General features: G+C 36.7%; 4 protein-coding genes and 2 pseudogenes across 4 annotated transcripts in view; 3 read left to right on the top strand and 3 right to left on the bottom strand.

Moving 5' to 3' along the window:
- LOC104773199 (zinc-finger homeodomain protein 4-like) overlaps window positions 1-1,414 on the top strand; it is a 2,414-nt gene extending 1,000 nt beyond the window's left edge. Inside the window, exon 2 of the mRNA XM_010497777.2 lies at window positions 161-1,414. Coding sequence (XP_010496079.1) covers window positions 246-1,205 — 960 coding nt within the window. The 5' untranslated portion in view covers window positions 161-245 and the 3' untranslated portion in view covers window positions 1,206-1,414. The remainder of the gene's footprint in view (window positions 1-160) is intronic.
- Window positions 5,281-7,389, bottom strand: LOC104773190 (aldehyde oxidase GLOX-like). The gene has a single exon (XM_010497769.2). It carries the CDS (start codon window positions 7,118-7,120, stop codon window positions 5,426-5,428), a length of 1,695 nt encoding a protein of 564 aa, XP_010496071.1. The 5' UTR covers window positions 7,121-7,389; the 3' UTR covers window positions 5,281-5,425.
- Window positions 8,138-9,979, top strand: LOC104773181 (probable pectate lyase 3). The gene is made up of 3 exons (XM_010497761.2): window positions 8,138-8,334; window positions 8,425-9,112; window positions 9,249-9,979. The coding sequence occupies exons 1-3, from the start codon at window positions 8,138-8,140 to the stop codon at window positions 9,729-9,731; spliced, it is 1,368 nt and encodes a 455-aa protein (XP_010496063.1). The 3' UTR covers window positions 9,732-9,979.
- Window positions 10,040-14,933, bottom strand: LOC104778719 (annotated as a pseudogene).
- Window positions 19,434-20,447, bottom strand: LOC104778718 (annotated as a pseudogene).
- Window positions 20,667-21,426, top strand: part of LOC104773176 (single-stranded DNA-binding protein WHY1, chloroplastic) — a 2,054-nt gene continuing 1,294 nt past the window's right edge. The window contains exons 1-2 of the mRNA XM_010497756.2: window positions 20,667-20,994; window positions 21,216-21,316. Coding sequence (XP_010496058.1) covers window positions 20,754-20,994; window positions 21,216-21,316 — 342 coding nt within the window. The 5' untranslated portion in view covers window positions 20,667-20,753. The remainder of the gene's footprint in view (window positions 20,995-21,215; window positions 21,317-21,426) is intronic.

The raw sequence follows: 21,426 nt of genomic DNA, 5'->3' as shown, positions 1-21,426 counted from the left end.
AGTAAGATAATTTAAATTGCTTTCCGTGAGTTGTTTCTAAAAAAAGTAGAAACTCCTTAAGACTTTAATCAAGCAAGTGTCCACACCTTTCATAGTTTAATCATTTTGGTCTTAGTCACTAATAATTTGCCACCAATTGTCTTGTTTTCTTCTTTGCTAGTTTCTCTGTCTCCAAACCAAGAAACAGATTGCAGAAAAAAAAGAAAAGCAAAAAGGTTTTTGAAGAAGACCCAATTAAAAACAAGATGGAAATTGCAAGTCAAGAAGATCATGATATGCCCATCCCATTAAACACTACATTTGGTGGTGGTGGTAATGGTAGTCATGGTCATATGATTCATCATCATCATGAGCTTCATGCTCCTAATTCTGCTCCTCCAACTCACAACAACACTACTACTCAACCACCACAAATGCCGCTACATGGCAATGGTCATGTCAACAACTATGATCATCATCATCATCAACAAGATCCTCATCATGTGAGTTACAACGCCATCATCAAGAAGCCTATGATAAAGTACAAGGAGTGTCTCAAGAACCATGCAGCAGCTATGGGAGGCAATGCTACTGATGGGTGTGGAGAGTTTATGCCAAGTGGTGAAGATGGCTCCATTGAAACTCTTACTTGCTCAGCTTGCAATTGCCACAGAAACTTCCATAGAAAAGAAGTGGAAGGCGAACCTGCAGCCACAGACATGTCTCCTTACCACCAACCGCCTCCACCGAGAAAACTCATGCTCAACCACCATAAGATCAGATCAGCCATGCCGCACCAAATGATCATGCCAATTGGAGTTTCTAACTACCGGTACATGCATAACAACTCCGAGTCCGAGGACTTTATGGAGGAAGATGGCATAACCACCGCATCTAGATCGCTACCACACCCGCCATACAACCAGAAGAAGAGGTTTAGGACGAAGTTCACGCCGGAACAGAAGGAGAAGATGCTGAATTTTGCTGAGAAAGTTGGCTGGAAGATACAAAGGCAAGAAGATTGTGTTGTTCAAAGGTTTTGTGAAGAGATTGGAGTAAAGAGAAGAGTCCTTAAGGTTTGGATGCACAACAACAAGCTACATTTCTCCAAGAAGAACAATAATAGCAACATTAACCTCGAATACAACGACAACGAAAAGAGCAACAATCTGAACAATGTTGATCTGTCCGCTAATAACGACATCATCACTAAGATCGTTCCATGATTTAAGAAATAACGTTATTTTAATATGATCTATATATAATTATTATTTAGCTATCGTTATCTTAGCTATTTAGGGTTCTAATTTTATTTCCTAGCTGGTTTGGTTTTATTTATATACATAAACTCATTTCGCTATCAGCTGATCCATCGATTTTATATATATATATATATATATATATATATTTCTGCTCTTTGTTGTGTTTTATATATTTGGAAGTTATATATATATATCAGCCTTGTTGTAATAAATGTATGACCAGACGTATTTTTCTTCTTCTTCTTTTGGGTATGTAAGTAAAGCTACTTTGGTTATATATATATATATATATATATATATCATATTGAATCATTAGACTTTTAGTAGTTCGTGATCATTGTGCTCACAAAATCTGCATGCAATGTACGCAATACGTATCTCCGTAATCTACACGACTTTTGAAATCGATCGGTATAAATATCTAAGATGTATACTGTATTTATGGAGGACCACAACTTCATCTTCATGCCTTAGCTTATACTAGATCTAGATCATCAAACACCTGAGTAAAGGCTTATCACTTGTAAAGAAGAAGATTAGGGGGAAATAAATTGGAGAAATATTTAGAGAAAGAAAATAAAATAATAAATTTCTGCTAATGAAGATCTGAAGAGTGTACTAACGAGTTTGCAAGTCATGTCCTCTCGTGTGTGACGTATAAGGTTGAGTAAATATGTAGTTGGTGTCACAAGCGATCACATTTATTAACAACCCTCTTTGTTTATTACGTATGTTAATTAATTAACTAGAAGTTCTACTTTTTAGGTAAATATTAATTTGTATAAACCCTATATAGGATTTGTGGTTAAGAATGCTATGTTCTTCTTTTATTCACATGTTTCAATTTCCTTTAGTTTATGTATAGAATAATTATCATGCGTCGCATGTGTTAGTATTTAGTGCGTTCATCAAACTCATTCACTTTTTTTCCTTTTTCAACCGAGTTTTATGTGAATGCAAATTCGATATTTTATTCCGTTTTAAGTTTTGGTTTACCAACAATATATCAAAATACGGAAAAATATATAATTATAAAATAAAATTTTCATATTTGATTGGACTTTTTTTTTTTTTTGTCATCGGTTGTTATTAATATTGCCAAAGTGAAACCTTGTGAAATATATACTTATGCAGGCGGATGAAAGATATATCCCCTGAGTCTAAACCTGAAAGAAAAAGGAGATATCTCTAGAATCTAAAACCCTATGAAAGGGAAGCAACAAACATGCTAAATGCTACAATGACACCAGAGGAAACCCCTAACAAATACAGGACAAAGATCACATGAAACTGATAAGATGGAGACATATCGAACCAACCAAGGAAACCAGGACTCCAGAGATTCTTTGATAGAACGTATCGAAGATGCCCTCGGCCAACCATCGACACTCAAAACCTCCTCTTGAGAAGCCAAACTGCCTAAATGAAACCGTAACAGAACTCCTAAAACTGTGCTTCATAACCCGGCAAGAAGAACTACTTCAAGTTCCACGCACTTTCTTCCGGATATGGGGATGTCGAACTCAAGGCGACAGATAACCACCTAGATAGAAGCCACACCAAAGGACTAGATCTCGATCAGATCTAAATTGCAGAGTCGAAGAGCGAAATATCCAAGTTGGGTAACACCAATCTTGAAAGATCAAGAAGGGTAAAAGATCGAACCAGACTGAACCAGTGAATCAGAGAATCTCCAAAGAGTTAGCAGGCCTAAACATCTCCACTATCAAACAAAAGATCAAAGTCACCTTGTAAAGGGGAAAACCAACAAAGTATCCAAAACAGCCAGGAGAATACGAAAGCTAGTCTTCTAGAACCGGAAGGACCTTGCATGATCAAACTCCCGAACCGTGGTAGAAGATGAAATGCTAATCGACAAACATCACTGAAACTGCCGCAGCCTACACTTGAAATTAAAACGATTTTACCTAGATAAACGGAGAGGAGGAGTCCAAAGCGTGGTTAAGCCCCCAAGCCACCATCACCAGATACGAAGCCACAAATGCAGAACACGAACCCGAACCATTGCGAACTTCGTGAATGGCGTGAAACGATGGCCACCAAGGGAAAATCAGGAGGCTGTTGCAAGCTGTAGACTACACAAAAGCGAGCCTAACCACTGCAAATACATCTTGATTTTAACTCTCAACCAAGCCCAGAAAGACAAAACTCCAATCAAAACCCCATCAAAAGAAAAACAAGGAAGCAAAACGAAACTAAAGCTGAAGAGAAACCGGAGGCCGGAGCCGGTGCTATAGAAGCCACCGCAGTCCGACCTCAGATCTGAGATTTTTTTTTTCCTTGGCGGCTGCTAGAGAGAAAATTAGGGCGACCCGTGATAAATTGGAATCTTTGATTGGACTTAAATCGGTTTATCTTGTCCGGTCAAAACTCCAAAAAGGAAACACGAGTATTATGCTGAATTCATGCTATCGACATATGATAGACAAGATATATAGTAGAATCTTTATAAATTAATACTCGGTAAATTAATAACTTCTATAAATTAATAAATTTTTCCGGTCCCAAATTGGGACTAATGTAATTATGGACATTATTCGATAAAATAATAAATTAATATTTTTTTTAAAAATCTCATGTAAAAATATGGTCCCATCAATATCATAAATTAATAATCAAATAAACTAGTATATATATATATATATCTAAAAATATTTAGTGAAATATGAATACATTTTTGTTTGTTTGTTCTTGAATTTGCATTCTTGTTGGAGAGCATCTCTAATCTTTCTGACTGCATCAAAAACTTATAGTGTTGTCTTCTCAAATCGCATCCAAAAATTGTAGAGAGTTCTTGAGGCGATAATTGCTTTCTTATGTGTAACTGGTTCTAAAGGTATCGTCATATCTTTTTCAACTTCATCGTTACCTTAAAAAATAGTAGCAGCAATTTTTTATTTATCGACCTTTATAAATTAATAAAAAATTTCATGGTCCCGACCTTATTAATTTATAGAGGTTCTACTGTAAGTACTAACAACAATGATAACATAATTATAAACAATCCATGTATATGAACATAGAGACTATAGTGTACTCATTGTTTGACGCAAAATATTAATCTTATAATCTAAAACTAAAAGTCACCAACTCAACGAGCTAAAAGAAAGGACTAAATAAATTGTGTAGGATGGAGAGTCGTCACTATTACATTTAATTTGGGGTCAATAAATAAGAAAAAAATATGCTAATCTGAGCCATATTTATTATGTTTTGCCAAGGAAACTCAGTTAATGTTGCTGAAAATAATAAGGTCCCCTCTTTTTCCTATTCTAAGCTTTTTGATCGCATATTATCTGTTTCAAAACAATCCTACTGCATGCTTCAATAAAGACTGATCGATCAAGCCCGAATTCGTACTGAGATCGATCTGCAATAAAGTCTTGGTGTGAACTATGAAGTATATAAGATCTACAGATAGAGCTTTGGTTTCGTTTATACCTTCTGTAAACCAAAGAAGCGACCAATATATTATATATACGTACACATAATCATGTAAAGCAATGATCCGGGCAAAGAGAGGAAGGGGGTAATAGATATACGGACTACTTCCAAACGTTGGTGCTAAAATCGAAAACTTCACATGTACTAGCTAGACCTATTTCCAAAGAGCCAATTGAATTTGTCTTTGATGAATCCAAGCAAAGGCAACGTGAAACCACATACGCGATTCACTATCAACGGAGTCGGGATGATCTTAACCGAAACTGATGACTTGAAAACTGACGTGCTTATGTATGTTGTTTACTGAGCATAGCTCAATCGTCTTTCTTGGAAGTATTATATTCGAATTTCCATTGTTGCTTGGATACGCATTTTGAACCTAATAAGATTCCACGGCTAGCGTCTCCATCATAAGCTCAACGACGTCGTCGTTAGTGAACGATTCCACACCCGAAGAATGCTTTTTCGATATTGTCTTGTCTCAAATTTGCTATATTCTCACCATTGATAAATACTCAAGACTGTAAACATTTAATATAGCTTACCATCCGAGTCTTGTTTGAATTCAGCACTGTCACTAAACAAAACGTTTTACTACGGTTGGTAAAAAAATCAAAAACTAATGAATCTATCTACGTAAAAAGTAAAACTATGAAAATCATGAAGAAAAGAAAACATAGAGTCAAAAGCAGCAGAGTCCAACGTATCAGAGGCTCACGTTAAATCTTAACCCAAACCGCTACACTCGGGATTCCACGGTGAACCACGAACATCATATAATACCCAGGCGGTGCCACGTAGGAGTTCGTTGGTCCTTCCACGTCAGCTTTATACGCGAAAACAGATAACTGACTCACGCGCCTCACACGCAACACCAACATCCTCTGGTTCATCGCCGTCGAGTGAGTGCTGAACGACGGCGCCACTAGCCGCACCGACACTCCTCCGTCGAACATCCCGAACGCCGGAATCACGAACGTGACCGCAAAACCCTGACCGTTCAACATTTTTCCGGCTAGCTCTACCGTGATAATCGTCGGCCTCACGCGCACGTACTGCGGATCGAGGTAACGCGGGAGGTAAGCCTCGAGGCTGAGCTCCGTCGGGTACGGACTCGCCGTGAAATTGTAATTCCGGTGAGGATTGCTTCCTCCGACTAAGACTCTGCCGTCGGAAAGAAGGAGAGACGCGGAATGGTACATTCTAGGGATTCGAGTCGGGGCGAGAATTTCGAATCTTCGGGTCGGGTCAGGCTCGTCGGGTAAATACAAAACCGGGTTGAGAACAGCGTTCGTAGCGTCCTCCCAACCAGCGGTTCCGTTAGCCGCACCGTTAATGATCAAAACGTCACCGTTTGGTAACAGCAACATATCGCCCATGACACGTGGCGATGGCATCTGCTCCATGATCCATCTCGGATTCGGGTCGGTCACTTTCAATCTCCCGCACGAGCGAGATCCTCCGACGAAGATTTTAGGGATCGTCCTCGCCGCTTTAAAGAACGCTCCCGGGGGAGCACCGCCGCATACCATAACCTCAGCCGCAATCTTCGATCGGTTACTTTCTCCGGTGAGTAAGAGAGGGAGGAGCACGGAGGAGCCAGTGCTTGGGTAATTACGTTTATCGCCGCCGGGAATCACCGGAAACTCCTTGATGATCCGGTGGTTGACGAAATCGAACAGAATCGATCTCCGATTAGCGAAGATGAAGAGGTTGCCGTCGGGGAGGAGATGAAGAAACGGATAAAGATTGTTCTCTTCATTCGGATCTCTCGTCTCGGCCAAGAATCTGAGATTGAAGACGGATTTGCCCGGATTCTTGGGGTAAAACTCGTAGGTGAAGGCTCTTCTGCCGCCGACGATGATGATCCGACCATCGGGAAGAATCTGATTGGTTGAATACCACCGGCGAGAGGAGAGATACGCTCTGTTCTCAACCCAATCACACGAGAGGCTTCCAACTCCGTCGCAAGGTGTGAAGACACGTACAGTTCTTTCGCCGGAGCCGTAACCACCGGTTTGGATTAAAGAACCGGAAGCGTTTAAAGAACCGGAGGAGCACCACGTGTCGTACCGAAGTGTGAGTGGGCGAAAAGTGTTCGAAGCGACGTCGTAGAGTATAGAATGAGCAGAGCAGTCGAAAACGGTGGCGTTTTGGCAGAGATGAGGAGGGAGAGTGAGATTCGAAGGGCCGTAGTCGGTACGGTCGAAGATGACGACTTTGTTGTTGTGTAGAAGCTGCATGTGCATTGCGGATATACCTACACTCGGCTGCAGGAGATCCCACCTCCCGCCGGTGAGTATCGCTAACGGTGAACGTGGGAGGAGCAAATCCGACGTGGAACAGAGGAAGAAGAAGGAGAACAAACATAAAACGACGGCGTTAATGTTCTTCTTGAACCTTTCTTGTTTCATTGTTCTTGTTTATTTTCAGCTCTGAATCTGCTTTCTTCCGGTGAAAGAGGTTTTAACAGTTACAGTCTTTTGGGGTAATTACTAGGGTTTGTGTGTTTCTTGAAACATTTATGGTGTTGTTTCTTTCTGGTGAAATGTGTGATCAAGACTCATAGTGCTATAGCTAGTACATAACGAGATTTGTATCATATGGGTCAAGATTTTATTTATGGTTGCCTTTTGCAATTTGCATATAAGTGGGTGAATTTTAGATCTGTGTTATTATTGATCACGGACCATATTCACACAGATAACATTTTGGATTCTTTTTTTATCAATTTGATGTATGAACAGTTTCAGAAATCAGTACTCCAAAATAAAATTTGTTCATTTATGTCTTCTCCAAATTCTTTTAAGGGAACAGAGAGTCCCGCCATTAGTTAGCTTCTGACCGCAATGGGGTAGCTGTACTGAAGACCAATAAATTAGTGAAATTATTGATATAATTTAATAAGCACAATTTTTTTTCTAATAACTGATCCATACAGTAAAAAAAAAATTCTGAACTGAAACCCAAATTATTTCTTTTCAATATTTTTAAACTCTGTATTGATTATGTAAACCTATGTATGGTTAGCAAAAGCAAAAATAGTTACCTCAAATTGGGTAATTTATATCTCACTAAAAATAATATCAGGTCAAGGCAAAAATAACTGAAAATATTCCAGAATAGAAGGATGAAACAAAGATATAAAAAGCTATAATTGGAGTTTAGGAGAAATGACGACCATAGAGATTTAAAATTAATGGTTGGCTAATCTCTGTTTATTCTTAATCCTCCATTGACTCTTCTCTCTCTCTCCAGTCCCTCTTGTTATTAAAGCAAATCCGTGATTCATATCTGAAATCTTTTAATCCCGGCAGGCCAATTATCTGAAACCACAACATCCGCTTGAGGTTCTGCCGGGAGATAAAAAAACAAAAAACAAAATAAAAAATCTCAACGGCTTTGATCGCAGCATTTACAAAATATTCGAAATGGCAGCAGCGTTTTTGACTCTTGGCGGCTTCTTTTTATCGTTATTAGCTATAGTGGCTCCACAGGTTGGAGCGCATGTGGCTGTCTTTGATAGCTACTGGATGCAACGTAAAAGCGATGCATTGAAACAAACATTTGGCTCTTACGATCCTAATCCACTTAACGTCACCAACCACTTTAATTACCATGTCAATTTGTGAGTTCTCGTCTTCCTTAGGTCATATTTTTTTTAACTTGGCTTCTCAAACAAGTAATCTAATAAAAACAATCTTCTTCTTCTAAACAGAGCTGTGGATGCCACGGAATCAATAAACGATACAAGGAGAGAGCTTACACAGGTCAGAAGTCGTCGAAAATTGCAAAAACACGGCGGAAAATGCGTAGCTTATAACCCCATAGACAAATGCTGGCGATGCGACCGTAACTGGGCAAATAACCGGAAGAAACTAGCGGATTGTGCTCTCGGATTCGGCCGGAAAACCACCGGAGGAAAAGACGGACCGATCTACGTTGTCACCGACGCGTCTGACAACGATCTTATCAACCCTAAACCAGGAACGTTAAGGTATGCAGTAACTAGAGACGGACCCCTTTGGATCATATTTGCAAGAAGCATGATCATAAAACTGCAACAAGAATTGATGATAACGAGCGACAAAACAATCGATGGAAGAGGAGCGAGGGTTTACATCATGGAAGGGGCTGGACTAACGCTGCAATTTGTGAATAATGTGATCATACACAATATTTACGTCAAGCACATCGTTACTGGTAACGGTGGGTTGATCAGAGACTCAGAGCAGCACATAGGGCTTAGGACAAAAAGTGATGGTGATGGAATCAGCTTGTTTGGAGCAACGAATATTTGGATCGATCATGTCTCAATGACAAGATGTGAAGATGGTATGATCGATGCAATTGACGGCTCCACCGCCGTAACTATCTCCAATAGTCATTTCACCGACCACCAAGAGGTAAAAAAAAACAAATACTCTGTTTTATTACTCATGCAAAACACAAATACCATGTCTAGTTGCGTTTGAAACATTCAAGGTATATCACTAGATTCAATAGAATATAAAAAGGCCTCCTAATCTTGCAAATGAACAGGTGATGCTGTTTGGGGCGAGGGACGAACACGTGATAGACAAGAAAATGCAGATAACGGTTGCGTTTAACCACTTCGGTAAGAGATTGGAACAGAGAATGCCTCGTTGCAGATTCGGAACGATCCATGTGGTGAACAATGACTACACACATTGGGAAATGTATGCAATTGGTGGAAACATGGACCCTACAATCATTAGTCAAGGAAACCGTTTCATTGCTCCTCCTAACGAACAAGCCAAACAGATAACAAAGAGAGAGTACACGCCATTCGTTGAATGGAAGTCATGGAACTGGCAATCAGAAGGAGATTACTTCCTCAACGGAGCTTACTTTGTGCAGTCAGGAAAAGCAAATGCGTGGAGCGCTAAACTGCATAACCCGATTCCAAACAAGTTTGCAATTCGACCTAAACCGGGAATGATGGTCCGGAAACTCACCATGGAAGCAGGAGTGCTTGGTTGCAAACACGGTAAAGCATGCTGATTACAACAATACCATTTTTCCACCTTCCAACAAAACAGACGAAGCTTTTGCTCTATTTTAGCTTGTTGATCAAGGAAACAATATAATGAGAGGAGAGAAAGCTTAAAGCAAATTGTTTTTCTATGAACGGTGTTTTGTAACAAATACTGCATATATAATGTTCGGATTATATTATTCTTAATAGGATTCAGGTTCCTTTTTTGTGGAAAAAATGAGAAACGCAAAATACTTTATACACATTTTCATTAGCTACTTGTCTTGTCTCGTGTGTCCTTACAAATATCACATTACGCATTGACAATAATCAAATTTATGGAATAGAGAGCAAACTAAGGAAAATAACACAGAGTTGATGGAAGAAGCAATAAGATCACATTTATGCATTGACAATAAGCAAAGTTTATTGAACAGACAGGAAATCGGAAGGAATATTCCCAAAAAGCTTCAGAAATCCCTTCAGTAACCGGATCCTCTGATTTGGTTTTGGGGTCAAGTGTCAGTGTTCGAAGAGACACATGATCACTAAACAGCAACTTCTTCTTATTCTTGTTCTCTCTATCCAAAAGTGCTAGTGGATGGAGCACCCATCCTGTTGAGACATCAAAGAACATTGCACATATATGCAGATCTATGGAACAACTTTTGTCCCAAGTCTTGTTGCTTGAACTGAACGACCATATCACTTGGTAGGCCTTATTAATCTGGTATAGGGATACGCACAAGCGGTTGTCAAGGTTGCACATGACGATCTCGCAAGGATTGGAATTGGCAAAGGGAGCTTTAGAGATGACTTGAAAAGCTTCGGTGTGGAGATCGAAAGATACAACTTTGGTTTCTTCGCACTCTGTGAACCAATGAAGCGACCCATCTACAAACACAGGATCAATTGAACCTAACACAGGATTATTTGAACCTACAACACGATAAGGACAAGCGGGAGTGACATACCTCCAAGAGCTGGTGCTAAAGTCGAAAACTTCGCATGTGGTAGCGTTTTTTAGGCCTATCTCCGAAGAGTTGTACAGCCAAACTGCTTTGTATGTGCCCGTGATTATGTCTTTACCGAATCCAAGATTAAAGAGTTTGTGTCCAAGCTTGAAGTAACTTTCTCCTAAGTCGATAATGCGTTGTTGTAATCCACAGAGAGGAAGAGGTCAATACCATCTAGTGGTGGGGTTGACCACAAAACAGGATTCTGTGGGATGGTAGAGACAAACGAGACCGTCGCAGCTATTACCGGAAACCAAGAGCGTCCCCCAAGGGGTAGGGATTTTGACCAGTGATGATGAACCCAACACTAGAGTTCTTAAAAGTTCTGTGTCCGGGGGCTCGGACACCATGAGAACATCTGGATCTCCAGATTTCTGTCGCCGCTTCAACTGTCTTCCTTGGAAGAATCGTGATTCCATCGTTGATTTCCATTGCTTCGATACAACCTTGAACCTCAGTAGATGTTTCACCGCTAGTCTCTCGAGTATGCCCTCTACGACATGGTGGGGCAGCGATTCCATCCTCGAGCAGCGTTTTTCGACACCATTCCAGTCGCCGTTGCTTTTTATAGTCACATACGCACTTATAAATAATACTCTGACAAGGTAAATAGGAGAAACCTATTGAGAGATGGAGAACGCAAAGCTCAAAATTATGGAAAAACAAAAAACAAAAAAAATATATAGAAAATTAAGGAAAGGAAGATCTAATAGATTACACAATATTTGTAATTTAGGAAACCTAACATTATCTCTCAGTATATAATACTAGAAAATTACCCACCATAAAATTAAATATTCCTATGTAAAATAAAATTTCATTAAACTATATATGAAATGTTCATGATATTATTTATATATGCCTTGAAAACAATTTAAATATATATATTTATAAGTTTATAATTATGAAGTGTGTTAAAAGAAGGACAATTTTCACATATTGCATAAAAATAAGTTTTGGTTTTAAATTTAGCAAATCATTTCTAAATTCTAAAAATACTAAAATAGCATCTTGCTTTTAATCTTATACTCTAAATACTAAACCATATCTCTTAAAAATTATACCCTAAATGTAAAATATAAAATTCAAACTAAAAAAATATAGATAACCATTGTAAATAGTGTAAGCTTTTTACAGCATAATGACAGATGGAGTAAGGGTTATAGGAAAATAGACATGAGGTATGATTGACAACTCAAACAATACCAATGCGATATAAAAGTAGTTTTGCTTTTGTACAGGGTAATCTACTATAATTTATACCACTTTTAATGATTGACATATGTCTATGATGAAAGTATTGAGGTTACAATATGTATATATATACATATATTAAATATTTTACAATAGGTCTCTGTAATGTTTTTCCGTGATGCGAAAGGATGTTGTAAAGCTTGGGAGTGATTCCAAAGAGACAATAAAGAAATATGTGATCTTTTGATCATGTTTATATGCATTACACGGTAAATTTAGGCTCAATCTTTTTATCAATATGCAAAGTAAAAAAAAAATTGGTAATGGGATAAAGAACTTTTAAAAATGGAAAACAAAGCAAATTTACAAAACATAAACTTAGAAATATATTGTAGTTGTAGATCAAAGGATTTAAGAGGAGAAATCTAAGGGACTTACAACTATAATATTATGAGTGAATGTTCAAAGCCAAAAAGATTGTGTTTTAGGACTCAAGCATTAGGCCCATCTTCATCACTTAAGACTTCCAACTATAGTTTGAAAGTTTAAAAAATCACATTACAAAACAATGCAAAAACATTAAATCATAACTATCATAAAACATAATCCTTGAAAGAGGCTAATAAATATTGACAAGACACTGATACCAAAAAAAAAAAACATTCACATGGCTTTGTAAACGATTTCTTCAAATAGTCTTAGAGAAATTAATATGTTAATCATCATATTGCAAGACATCATGTTTTAAAAAAAAAACTTCATAAGAAAAAATATTTTAAAAAAATACCATGGAAAATGATGGGGAAAAGAAAGACATATAGTGAGTGATTGTTTTCTTCATTATTAGTCATGTGATCATTGGATCTTATATAATACTAAACATTGTTTGAAGTTTGTAAGGAATTCCATTGACATATTATTCTGAGTAATCACATTCATGACAATAAATACAGTTATAAAGCATATTAATTGTAATTAATTTGGTCATATGCATTATTGCAACATGAACAGTTTGAACAAAAGAAAACGTCCATGCATAATGTCATAAATGAAATTGATTGAGAGAATTAACGTAATCTAAAGAAACTGAACAAATAAAATGTCCCAAATTAAAAAAATGTGTGTAGACAATTTAGTTTTAGATTAGCAATAATGTGTCTTTTATTTCAATAAAATTGAAAAAATGACACATGTTAAAAAAAATAGAGGGGTGCCAAATGACAATTTCTCTCAACTTTATTTTATTATAGTTTAATATATAATAAATATTGACATGTGAAACCGATAAAAATAGTTAAGTAATAAAGTTCCGGTTGTGATAAAAAAATAAGTGACAAATTTATATAGAATAAATATATTTTGTAAAAACTATAGAGATTTTTGCTATGAAATGATACTAAATTAAATAACCAAAAATAATTAAAGATTTGGTAGACGAAGAGTAAAGAAATTTAAAGGAACAATAGTGAGGAATTTACAAATCGTATAAATTAAATTAGACAAAATATACTCTTGTAAAACGATTTTTTTTGTTTTTACCAAAGTAAACTAAATAGAATCTTGCTATGAAATAATATTAATTAATACCAACCAAAAATAATTAAAGATTTAGTAGAGGAAGATAAATATGAGTACTTATATAATAAATAATGTGATTTTTAACCAATTAAGTCATGAAAGAGGAATAAAGCAGGTGATAGAATTGATGATGATGTGAGAAATGAGAGACAACCAACCATAAGTAAAACATTAATACCTTCTTAGATTATGTAGTTGATGCTACGAAATGATGTCAAGTTCGTAGAGGCAGAGAGGCGTGGACAAGAAATAAAATATATTTAGTCATGTTGGCTAGAGAACGGGCCTTTTTTTTGGTTTCTTTGCTCCATAGTTTTGAAATAAAATTGAAATGAGTTTATGTTTTGTTGGCTAGAAAATTGAGATGGATCTATTTAAGTTTCTTTAACCCATAGTTTTGAATTAAATTGAGAATGAGGATATGTGTCAGCTACATAAGAACCCAAATGTCATGTTATTAGAAGAAGTTGAAAAAAACCTTCTCATATTATATAATATTATTTTCATTTATGTTTATAGGTCTCCTAAATCATTCTTTTCACTTTAGATTATCCTTGCACTCATCGATATTGACCACATTTTGAGCAGTACGTAGAAGCTGGAACTGGTTGTGATGAAACCACAACTGGATGCTCAACCGTTAAGTTTTGAATAATCTTCTTTCATTGATACCACCAGCTCTTTTTCTTTTTTTCTTTTTCATGTGTTTTTTTTGGGTGCAAAACATACCACCAGCTCTTATTTCTTAGTAGATCTCTTTGTGCATACAAACAGCGCATTATGGTAAGAATTATCCACAGTTGTTCAAAAAAAAAAAAGGTAAAAATTATCCACATATATGTTTAAAGGGCAAAGAAAAACAAAAACTAGAAATTCCCATATGTAGCTTTGGGTTGAAAATTAAATACGAAAGTCCAAAAAAAAAACAACCAACCCATTAAAAACTCCGCCAAAGTAATATATATATATATAGAGTCGAAAAAAGAAATTGGACAAAGAAATTAAAAAGAAAAATGGTTCTTTGAAATGGCAGCATTTTGCAAAATATTCGAAATGCAATAGCGTTTTCGAATTTTGGCAGCTTCTTCTTATCGTTATTAGCTATAGGCTTTGAATGGAAAGACATAAAAATAGCAGATCACCCGTTAATGTAGTCTTTCTACGACCGTTAATGTAGTCTTTCTACGACTAAGTTACCATTCAAGAATTTTTGTTACTTTTAAAAGTTATTGCAGATGAACTGGATGCAGTTTATATTTTTTTGTTTTTTTGTGATAAATGCAGGAGAAATACATGCAGATCTGGTCTACAGCTTTTTTGATGCTATTCACCCTTGATCTGCACTTGAACAACCAAATATTTGATATACTTCTATTCTGCTTGATCTGTTTGAACCATTTGATGTGCTTTGCCTGATATACTTTCTTCATTCAAGGCCATTGTGGCTCCACACGTTCGAGCCAATGTTGCTGTCACTTAAGGCATTCCCATTGGTGAGATGAGGATGAGAATCTATTAAATAAAAAATAAAAAACAAATAAAAAACTGAAGAGAGAGAAAAATAGTGTCTCGTTTAAGATACTTTTACACTCTCTCATATCTATTTGTCATAATTTGATAGGTTTGTTTTCAAAAAATAAAATAAAATTTAATTGAATTATATGATAACATTAAAATATTAATAAACAAAATTAGAGAACTCAATTTATTGAGTATCACCGAGGCAAATGATCTTAAGATCCTAATCCACTTAACGTCACCTATGCAGCCACTTAAATTACCATGTCAATTTGTGAGTTCTTGTCTTTGCTAGGCTATATATATTGTTTTCACACCTGGCTTGTTAAACAAGTAATTAATCTAATAGCACAAATCTTTTTCTTCTTAACAGAGCTGTGGATGCCTCGGAATCTAATACAAGGCGAGAGCTAATACGCATGTGAGAAGTGGTCCCAAAAAGCAAATTTTTATTGAGATATCACATTGTGCATTGAAAACAATATAGAGTTTTACAGATAGATGAAAAAAATATAAAGTTTTATATATCTAAAAAAAATAGAAAAAATAATGATATTAACTAGTAATTTTGTTATTAAATTCAATGGATAATGTAGTAAAGAGGTAAATTGTGGCTGTCAAGCTGGCTAAACCGCGGGCCAACTAAAGCCAAGTTGCTTGCTTAAGTATTTAACCTAGTTCTTAGAGACGGTTTTATACTTCTACGGGTCCATTGTGTATATATACCACGTTTCTTTACGTTTTATTGAGATATTGAAAGGTTTTTAAAAAAAAAAATGTTTTTTTTTGGTTTTGATCTACGAGAGATACAAAATAGTTTCATTTCTCGTTGAAATCTAATTTATATTTTTTTCCTTATTTTTTTGGTAGAAACATGATTGGTGTGATTTGGATAGACTTTATATTATGTTTAACTTCTTTATCTATGAAATTGCTATGTAGTGTGGTAACTTATAACTAGTGACTTGTTTGAGTATTATTATAAGTTGCATACACTAACAAACAACATAAAAAATGTCTTGTAATGTAATAACAATGGAACCCAACTATTTTAGAAACTATAAAGATTGAGCCCTTGATTCGTGACCCACTTTTAAGACTTTAAAATGTTTAAAGACTTGACAGCTAATTTTTTGCCAATCAGATTTTTTTGGGTTTTATTTTTGTTTAAGTTTTAAAAGTCACTTTTCTTTTTCTCTTCTTTGTTTTCACTTTTTTTTAAGCGTCAAAACCCAGACTTTAAAATTAAATAATTTTTAAAGTCTTCTTTTTTCACCCTTTTATATTTAAAAAGCTATCCAAAAGTATATATAAATATTTTATATATTTTATTTTTATAAATTAATTATTCTCTTTTTTTCTCTTTTTTTAAAGATCCATTTTAATAATAAATTTTATTTTTTCATCATCATCACTAATAATACTATAAAAAAGTTTATGAAATACATCATTAATAAGAAAATAACATTCAAACAATGTATTGATTAGTGGTTAATGGATTTTTGACTGCTCATAGCCTCATATAACTACTCAATAGAAAAAGAAAACATTCAATAACAATCAGATTTCTGACATAATATATATTTATTATTAATACTTATAATAATAATAAAAATAACAGCTACAAATTTAAAAGTTATTGGTAAACAATCAGATTTTAACAGTTTAAAGCATCAACAACCAAATTCTCTGCAACTAAATTTTTTAAGTCAAAGTCCTTACAACCATAAATAACAGACGTTACCAATCAGGGCTGAGTGTCTGTCAAGCTGCGATTGGCTAAGGGAAAAAAATGCTTATGTTCTCTCTCCACTTCTCCAACGCCGATCAATCTTTGTCCGTCGTTCACCAACTCCTGCTCCTACGATCGCTCAAACAACTCCGGTGATGGCTTTCGTAGATGGTCCGAGGAAGACCGTAACGACACCTTATGCTGCAGCGGCTGGAATTGCTCCGTCCAAATCCTCCGTGGCACCACCACCTCCTCCTCCTGCTGCGGCGGCGGAGGGAAAAGCTACCACGACCACCAATTTGCCTCCTCTATTGCATGATTCAATCTGCAGTATTGAAGAATATGATTGAGAGTCTCTTTGTTTCTACCTTCCGTGTTGGTTACCCTGTGAACATTGATGCTCTTGATGCACTATACGAGAAGGTGGGATTGAATTGAATGAAACATAGACGGACACACATTGTTCTGTATGTTGTATTGTAGCTTAAATCATTGCTTTTGTTTACAGAAATGGCTCTGGCTCAACATCCTGTGGGTGGAATGCAAGCTGCAAAGATTGGAAGAGTTTTAGTTACAATAGTAACATTAACATTGTTGTGTTTGTTGCTGTTAATGGCGACTTGATTACGCCTGTTCTACAAGATGCAGATAAGGTAACCAAATGTAATGTTCTTCTAGGAAGAAAGTAGCTAGGTTGTGATTGAACAGAGGTACAGTCTTAGGCTGGTTTGTTTGAAATGTGCGAGAGTCATGTTGGGTTTTCTTTGTTGAATTTTCATGTTTTCCTAAATTGCCGAGGAAGAGGTTGTTGAATCAAAGGAAGAAATTGCTAAGCAAGAGCTTTGGCGATGTGCAATCTGTACATATGACAATGATTAGAATATGTTTGTGTGTGATATTTGTAGTGTATCATCCTGTGGCCAAAAATCAAAGTATCAATAAAGTACATGTACAATATGTGTTAGTGAGACTTTGGATTTGTACAATCTCTCTTTGCATATGCATGATATACACAAATATCATGTGTTGGTGATTATAGTCTTGTGTATGGATCAGTTGCTGAGTATTTTTTGGTCTGCATTTTGTAATTTATGCAGAGACATTGAAGTTGCAGGTTTTTGAGCTGGTGTTAAAAGATTCTTAAGTGCTGCTTTTGTTCAGATTCTCAAAAAAGGAATCAAGTTTGGTTTGTACGTTCAAACCAAGGTGGAGTTTTGTGTCCTCTTTGTGGTGAAACAAGAACCGTATAGCTGAAGGATTTTTACCATGACGTTACTTTGAAACGCTGAAGTTTGGCGAAAGTCTAAACTGGATTTGGAATCAAACAGAGGATTGATTTTCAAGGTATTATCTATCTGAAAGTGTGTGCTCTTTGGCTTGATCATCTTTGCCTCAGGTGGAGATTTGTGAAGATGAGTAAGAATATGGTGACAAGACAAAATCAAAGACTCAAGCTTTTGGGACTACAAGTCTCAAAAGTTTTGCAACAAACGGACAATGGAAGTGAAGGTTTTGGCCAAAATGAATAGATTGGTTTTATGTGCTCCTCTCATTTCTGTTCTGCATCACTCTTCGGTTTCAGTCTTGCTTTTCTAGAAAACACAAGAAACCTTAAGCCTTGAGAGATACAATTTTTTGTTGGATTGTAGAGATTCATAGATTGTTTATGTTTTGTTGAATATCATTTGACATCATTTGTTTATGGTATGTGATCTGTGTGTTTGTTGTATGTAGTGATGGATTGTTCATCAGAATCCCATTTTTGTTTTTTTTGTTGCTTCTTGAAAAACCCAAAATTAGGATCTACCATTGGAGGCATACAATTTTACAGTTCTTAAAACAAGTTTAACCAAACAATTTTCAAAAGTTAATATTAAACTATTCCTAACCCCACTTAAGCATTCTTTTTTATCTCCCCCCATTGGAGATGCCCTTAGAGAGGAGTGAGTGAAAAGACGTAGTATACAGAGATGGATTATTTACTGATTCTTCAAACAAATCAGAAGCAACATATGAATAGGATATTATAAACATGAACACTGATATAAAAACACTCTCTAAACCATAGCAGAAAGCAGAGGAAACACGCCAAGTAATTGAGTTCAACCATGTAAGATGATGAAACAATCAAGAAAAAAAAAAGGGTTAAAAAGGTTATTGTTCTGAGTAAAAGAGCTTGAAACTTTCTAAAAAAATGGTGTAAATAAGAGTCTTGCTTACTTACGGATTATGTCCTTTGGAAGAAGTAAAAGATTTTTTCACCAATCATAGATCCTTTTGGATGATGCTAGGAGAAGTTTGAGAGCCCCTTGGAGACATGGTTGTAATAATCAGCTTTTCATTGGCTGGACAGGGCAGCGAATGCGCTGCAGTGCCTCATTTATCTCAGTCTTCTCTAGGGGAAACCTTGGAGATGGAGCCTTCTCTTTTGATTCTGGCTTTCGCAAATGCAGTTGAGACCAAAACCATACCTTGAAGAGGAGACAATAACAGATAGTGGATGGAAGTGACAAGATCACACTATTGAGATGTCACATTGTGCATGCATTGAAATAGAATAAGCAGATAAATTTATTGAATAGAGAACAAACTAGGGAAATAACAGACAGGAAATCGGATGGACTTTTCCCAAAAAGCTTCAGAAATCCCTTCCAAAATAGGATCCTCTGACTTGGTTTTGGGGTCAAATGTCAACAGTGCTCGACGATGCACATGATCACTAAACAACAACTTCTTCGTCTTCTTCTTCTTCTTGTTGAGACATCAAAGAACATTGCACATATATGCAGATCGATGGAACAAATGTTGTCCCAAGTCTTGTTGCTTGAATTGAACTACCATATCACTTGGTAGTCCATTTCAATGTGGGATAGGGATACGCACAAGCGGTTGTCAAGGTTGCACATGACGATCTCGGAAGGATTGGAATTGGCAAATGGAGCTTTAGAGATGACTTGAAAAGCTTCGGTGTGGAGATCGAAAGATACAACCTTGGTTTCTTCGCACTCTGTGAACCAATGAAGCGACCCATCTACAAACACAGGATCGGTTGAACCTACAACACGATAAGGAGAAGCGGGAGTGACATATCTCCAAGAGCCGGTGCTAAAGTCGAAAACTTCGCACGTGGTAGCGTTTTCTAGGCCCAATTCTGAAGAGTTGTATAGCCAAACGACCTTGTAAGTGCCCGTGAATATGTCTTTACCGAATCCAAGCTTAAAGACTTTGTGTCCGAGCTTGGAGTAACTTTCTCCCAAGTCGATAATGCGTTGTTGCAACCGACTGAGAGGAAGAGCCCGATACCATCTAGTGGTTGGGTTGACCACATAACCGTATTCTGTGTGATGGTAGAGACAAACGAGACCGTCACAGCTATTACTGGAAACCAAGTACTGTGTGTTCTGCGTCTCCCAAGGGGTAGGGATATCGACCAATGATGATGAACCCAACACTAGTGTTCTTAAAAGTTCTGTGTGCGGAGGGTCACTACACGCGGACACGAAGAGCACATCTGTATCTCCTGATTGCTGACGACGGTGGTGCTTCCAAACTCTTTCGTGGAAGTTACGTGATTCGATCGTTGATTTCCATTGCTTCGATACAGTTTTGAATCTCACCAGAGGTTTCAGAGGAAGTCTCTCGATGATGTGCTCAATGACGTCGTGGTACAGAGATTCAGACCTCGAGCATCGTTTTTTCGACATTATTATTAGGATTTTAGGAGTGTGTTGTTGATAAATGATGAGGAGAAACAGAGAAAGACTTTATTTATACGAAAAACTCCTGGTCGAATCAGAAAATAAAAAAGGAAACTTTACATTTATAACTTTTGGGGGCCTATTTGTAATTTTTAAGAACTTAAGAGTAGAAAACAAATTAACGAAAAGTTATAACTTTTCTTTGTCTCGTCGTCGTCTCACAGAGAGTGTGTTAAAGGAAGCACCTTTTGTCTTCTTCGTAATTCGCAGAGAAGACACTACACTGAGAGAGAGGAACACAAACAAAAAGCGATGTCGCAGCTCTTATCTTCTCCTCCAACGGCGGCCAGCTCCAATCTTCGCTTTCTCTCTTCGTCTTCAGTACTCGTTGCCGGCGGTGTTGGAGTGAAACGGCATGGGGTCGCCTTGAAACCGACGTCGAAGACGGTGGAGCTCTCGGTTAAGTCCCGTCAGACGGATTACTTCGAGAAGCAGAGGTTCGGTGACTCTTCTTCTTCTTCTTCTTCTTCGCTTTCATACTCCTCACAAAACGGTGAGTCATCTCAATTTTGGTTACTTTAGGGTTTTAGCTTTGTTTAATTTGGAAATCGGAAGCTTGAATCCAAAAGGGTACTCTTAGTTATGAGAAATTTGTAAGCTTGGAAGCTTGGAATCCAAAAAAGAGAAGTCTTTTCTATATCTAGAGATGGAGCTCGTGTGTGAAACTCCTCAGTAGTTGATGTTTACTTGTGTTCTTTGGTTTCGAATTGATAGCTGAAGGATCGCCAGCTAGATTTTATGTTGGTCATTCGATATACAAAGGGAAAGCTGCGTTAACAGTAGATCCAAGAGCACCAGAGTTTGTGGCTTTAGACGTAAGTCTCTCTCTCCCCCAAAGATCAAATAGCCTCTAATTGTATAACTATGGTTTTGACTTTTGATTTCCCATCTGATTTAATGCTTTTTTTTTTTTTTTTTTTTTTTT

This window comes from Camelina sativa, chromosome 3 (genome assembly GCF_000633955.1).
Source record: "Camelina sativa cultivar DH55 chromosome 3, Cs, whole genome shotgun sequence".
Classification (NCBI taxonomy): Eukaryota; Viridiplantae; Streptophyta; class Magnoliopsida; order Brassicales; family Brassicaceae; genus Camelina; species Camelina sativa.
The sequence above is the reverse complement of the archived record's forward strand: the minus strand, read 5'-3'. Positions and strand labels throughout refer to the sequence as shown.

Excerpts from the sequence above, each read along its gene's own strand:
- LOC104773190 (XM_010497769.2), bottom strand. The coding sequence starts at position 7,120 with ATGAAACAAGAAAGGTTCAAGAAGAACATTAACGCCGTCGTTTTATGT.
- LOC104773181 (XM_010497761.2), top strand. The coding sequence starts at position 8,138 with ATGGCAGCAGCGTTTTTGACTCTTGGCGGCTTCTTTTTATCGTTATTA. Across the intron at positions 8,335-8,424 it reads TTTAATTACCATGTCAATTT|AGCTGTGGATGCCACGGAAT; the intron begins GTGAGTTCTCGT and ends TCTTCTAAACAG. Across the intron at positions 9,113-9,248 it reads ATTTCACCGACCACCAAGAG|GTGATGCTGTTTGGGGCGAG; the intron begins GTAAAAAAAAAC and ends GCAAATGAACAG.